Genomic DNA, 5,288 nt, shown 5'->3' on the forward strand with positions numbered 1-5,288 from the left:
CTTCTTAATACTTTAGGGGAACCAAACAGAATTCTGGTGGTTTGAGGGGTTGAATAATAAATGACCCTCTGAATAAACTTTTCACAATGTAAATAAAAATTAAACAAAGAAATAACATTCTTTTTTGTTGCAGTGCATTTCACACTTCCAGGCTGATCTACAGTCCAAATGTCACAATGCCAAGTTAATTCAGAATGTGTAAACCTGCTAAATCTGCAGGGGGTTGAATACTACTTGTAGGCACTGTACCTTTTTGCACCATTAAATTAGAACTCACTTGATACACCACCAGCTGTGTGTGTGTGACTTCTCCAGGCCTGATATTTAATTAGAACTACGACAACATAACTCAGGGGTCGTGTGCCCCTAACGGAACACATTGTTGATTTATACTAATAAACATAGAATATTTTGTCATCTGGTATTTTTCAAATTTGATATTTTCTGTAGATAAGAACAAGCTCTCAGACATGTCTTTTATGTTCTATATTTATGGATTATTTCATATGAAGCTTTATTAATGTCTTTATTTCTAAAGCTATATATTATGGGGTTAACCATAGGGATAAATACAGTATACAGCAGGGATATGAGCTTACTAATAGTCAAGGTTTCCTCTCTACTTGGGACACAATACACACTGAATATGGTCCAATAGAATATGGAGACCACAATGAGGTGGGAGCTACAGGTGGAGAAGGCTTTCTGTCTACCAGTACTGGATGGGATCCTTAAGATAACAGCAGCGATATTGGCATAAGAATAAATTATTATTACAATTGGTGTAAAAACAAATGGTATGCTTAGTAGGAAGGCCACAACTTGGAAAAAGAAGACATCTGAACAAGAAATATCGAGCAAAGGCAAAAGATCACAGAAAAAATGGTCAATGATATTTGGTCCACAGAATGATAACAGTGATATTATTATTGCTGCAATCAAAGCAATGGAAAAGCCCAAGAGCCACGAGGCAATTGCCAACTTCATACAATAGGCAGTGGTCATGATAGAAGAGTAACGGAGGGGATTACAGATGGCCACATACCTATCATAAGACATCACTGAGAGGAGAAGACACTCAAAAACTTCTGAAGAACAAAAAACAACATATTGAGTCATACAGCTAATAAAAGTAATGGCTCCCCCATTATTCAGAAGTATAGGGAAGGTATTGGGGACAATATCTGTAGGTAACAAGATGTCACTGATGGAGAGTTGTGAGATGAAGAAGTACATTGGGGTGTGGAGGTTCTTGCTGGTGGACACCAGGGTGAGGATCAGGAGGTTCCCACATATTGTCCCAAAGTAAACCACCAGGAGAAGACAGAACAGGAAGATTCTTAAACATTCTCTAACTTGGAATCCTAAAAGGAAAAACTGAATGAAAACAATTTGTTCTCCTTTATTTAGAGCACAAAAAAACAGAGGAAAAGTAAAAATTTGCACAAAAGGTGTTCAGGTGTGACAGTAATACAATATACAAAATAACTAAAAATTACAAAATAATCTGCATAAATACAAACTGTTATTACAGACGCCCGATCCTTTCTTTATCTACAATAACATAAACAAGTTACTTGAGATGTTTTTTTTGCACCAAATCCTTTGTTATTTGGATAGTTAAAGTTTAGGGTTGAGCGATCGGGAAAGATATGATCCCTATTGGCGATGGAGGAAATTTCACGATCGGGATCGGCTGGAAAATGATCGGAAATCGGATTTTAAAATCGATCCTGAAATCTGAAGATTGGCTCAACCCTATTAAAGGTTTATCCTTAGAATTCATGGAATTCAACTGGACCCCCTGCCAATGGGCACATGGAAGGCAGGACATGCCCCACATTGTTTGCACAGACATGACAACTCATCCTTGGGCTTCTTGTACACTCAATTTCCCCATCATTTGCATACCATAAATTAAAAAAAAACAAACAAATTAAAAATAGATAAAATTTCATGGTTTTTTTTTGTATTTTATTTCCATTTTTTAGTGTTGGCGCACATATGCAATTTTTCTGTCTTTTTTCCATGGTAATCTTTTCCTATTAAGATAGGACAGTGCCTGAAAAAGTGTCAGACCCAGACTATGCTGTGCTTAGGAGACAAACAAAAAGCCAAAGCATCAGAGAATGCAAAAATAAATAAAGCCAAGAGGAAAAAAAAAAAAAATATTCAATGTAATGTGCTGTGTGTACGGACAGGAACCATAAGAATATCGCCAGGACGTCCCCCCGGCCGCTGTACTTACATCTGAGAAATTTGCATTTTGGCAGAGAACTCTTAACTCCAATGAAATTGAATTTTCTTCAAAATTTTCGCTGCAATTTATATTAGTTTTGTTCTCAGAAAAACTTCCGAAGGTGCCCAATGTCCATGACAGAGGCATATTTCACATGTGTTCAGACTGTGCAGACAGTATTTGTGGATATATACTATAAGCCATGAGATGACTACCGGTATATATACACAGCAGACAGGCCGGGGACTTCTGGGGACCATCACTAGGGGATCTCATTAATGTTCTTACCTTAAACGTCTCCAGTGTTTTAGCCTATTCTCAAAAATAAAAAATAAAATAAAAATGTGAGTAAATCAGGTTTCTATGATGAACCTTACAGCTCTGATTATAGCTTAATGCATCAAATCTGTGAAGAAGAAAACTTTTAATGGGCCTCATAAAAGTTCAGACCTACAAAATTCTGATCTTCTGGCCAGGCCCAGCAACCTAGTCCAAACCTTAATCCCCTTCCCTAGTTAGTTTTTATGAAATTAATCATGAGAAAAAAGAGAAGAAATTCCAAGCCCTACTACTTCCATACTTGACCCCAAGGATAAACTTTATGGCCTTGTGGTTTTAGTTTTTTCTCCATGTTGTGGATGACTCTGTGCCAAATGTTCTGATGTTGATGTGCCTTGTTGAACTACAGTAAAGCCCCATTAAGCTCAGGAATGGTGACCAGGATGTGTCCCCAGGGATAGACTACCATTACCATCAGGTAGACCACAGACCCCCTCACCTCTGCCCCAGCCTAGGAGAATATCTGGAGGAAGTTGGTCAATTTGTCACCACAAACTAACATCTACATGAATTCCAGGACCCAAAGTCTGTTGGATAGGGTTGAGCCGATCTTGACTTTTCAGGATCGATTTTGAAATCCGATTTCCGATCATTTTTCATTCGAACCCGTTCTCGATCCCAATTCCGATCCCAATGCAAGTCAATGGGATTTGTTTACTAATCGGAGATCAGATTTTAAAAACAATCCTATTCACTATACAGCATGGAATCAAACAATTGAACGCTTTATTTGTCAGAATCCACACTGTGTAATGATTTTTTTTAAAATCACTAAGTAGCCAGAGGATTTTTTTTTTTTAATCCTCTGGCTACTTAGTCCCCCCTGGTGTCCACTTACCTGCAGAAATGGCTGGTCCAGTGCCCGGTGTTCTCGTTCTTCTTCGCCTCGCTGCCCCCACCTCCCAGGTTAGGAGAGTGTGAGCAGGCTAGGAGTGTGTGGGCGGCTACTGGGAGGGGAAACGTCATGTCTCCCCTCCCAGTACCTGCCCACTCTCTCCTAAGCCACAAGCCCCGCCTTTTTCCTAGCTCTTTAACACTAACCTGGGAGGCAGGGGCAGCGAGGTGAAGAAGAACGAGAACACCGGGCACTGGACCAGCCATCTCTGCAGGTAAGTAGCTACTAGAGATGATAGCTAGTCTCCCATTAGAATGAATGGACGCAGCTGGCACGCAGGGGGTTAAGGCTGTGTGCCGACTGCTTCCATTCATTCCTATGGAACCGCAGCAGAGCCTTCACACTGAGTATACACACCATACTCAGTGTGAAGGCTAACTGTAACATCTCTGCCTGTTCAGGCCTCTGTGCCACCCTCTGCTCGCGTGCTGCGGCGCAGGAGGCGTGTGCAGTTTGATAATCTGCTTAAAGTTTTTAGTCGCACTGTGTGAACTCAGTTCTAGTTCTGTGATTGCATTTGCACCACACCCATCTTCTGCCCTTGTTCCCTCTGTCAATTCAGTGGTTTGATTTTGTCTTGCCTGTGATTGACAGCTTTCCTTCCTATCAAGTTCTGGGCGGGTTCTTCCTCCCCTATTTAGTCTTGGCTCACAGTCACACTGGTGCCGGTTATTGCCTCTTGCTTGCTGGTTTTTCTTGCTGTTTAATTACTTGTATTCTAATCCTTGACCTCTGGCTTCCCTACTGATTATTCTTTTGGACTCTGATTTTGCACTGCATTGCTCGACTGTTACCGAACCCTGGCTAGCTGACCTCCCTTTGTTGTTGTTCGTCTTGTCTGCATTTTGTGTTTCACGTATTCAGGGAGGGACTGTCCTCGTGGTTGTCGCCTATTACCTAGGATAGGGTCTGGCAATAGGAAGGGAAAGTTGGGGGCTTCAGCTTAGGGCTCACTGTCCCTTGTGCCCCTTCCTCCAGGGTTCGCCAGCAGCTTCTGGGGAATTATCATCTGGCTATTCCCTAACACTAACATTGTTAGCTTTTCCCACAATGCTTGGCCAGTAGCAAAGCATTGTGGGAAATAATCACCAATCTCGATCCCACCTAAAAAGATCGTGTTCGGAATTCCGATCGCGATCGTGAAATTTCTCGATTGCCGATCGGAATCCGATCTTTTCCGAACACGATCGCTCAACCCTACTGTTGAACAAAATATTGCCGGGCCCATCACACTCCTCGTAACTTTGTGTTTCCATCTATGGAGCTTTATTAGGAATATTTTCTTGCAGCATAAGATGTAGACTTTCTTTATATAATTTTGGGACATGTCTGATGATGTGATCAATTTTTTTTTCCAAATTTTAAAGAGACATAAAACAGAAAAAAATGTCATTTTGGCAGTTTTTTTTATATTTTGTGGCCATTTTTAGGTGCAGGGAAATCTAAAAGGTTTATTTTGTATATTATATTTGAGTTCTAGGGAAAAAAAAATGGGGATTTAAAATTTTATTAATTAAAAAAAGTGAAAAAATATGACTTTTTCTTCAGAGGGGACTCTGATTGTGGAGGCTACGGCTGAATATACAGTGTTGGCCAAAAGTATTGGCCCCCCTGCAATTCTGTCAGATAATACTCCGTTTCTTCCAGATAATGATTGCAATCACAAATTCTTTGGTATTATCTTCATTTAATTTGTCTTCAATGGAAAACCACAAAAAGAATTGTCAAAAAGCCAATCTAATTCCACAGCAAACATAAAAAAGGGGGTGGACAAAAGTATTGGCACTGTTTGAAAAATCATGTGATGCTTCTGTA

The 5,288-nt window shown here is 40.2% G+C and overlaps 1 protein-coding gene across 1 annotated transcript; it reads right to left on the reverse strand.

Annotated features, from left to right (window-relative positions):
* Positions 1-477: 477 nt before the first annotated feature.
* LOC142204268 (olfactory receptor 5A2-like) lies at positions 478-2,870 on the reverse strand. The gene is made up of 3 exons (XM_075275577.1): positions 2,820-2,870; positions 2,528-2,551; positions 478-1,377 (listed from the first exon to the last, which is right to left on the reverse strand). The coding sequence occupies exons 1-3, from the start codon at positions 2,868-2,870 to the stop codon at positions 478-480; spliced, it is 975 nt and encodes a 324-aa protein (XP_075131678.1).
* Between the last annotated feature and the right edge of the window lie 2,418 nt (positions 2,871-5,288).

Source organism: Leptodactylus fuscus, chromosome 5 (genome assembly GCF_031893055.1).
Source record: "Leptodactylus fuscus isolate aLepFus1 chromosome 5, aLepFus1.hap2, whole genome shotgun sequence".
NCBI classification, from domain to species: Eukaryota; Metazoa; Chordata; class Amphibia; order Anura; family Leptodactylidae; genus Leptodactylus; species Leptodactylus fuscus.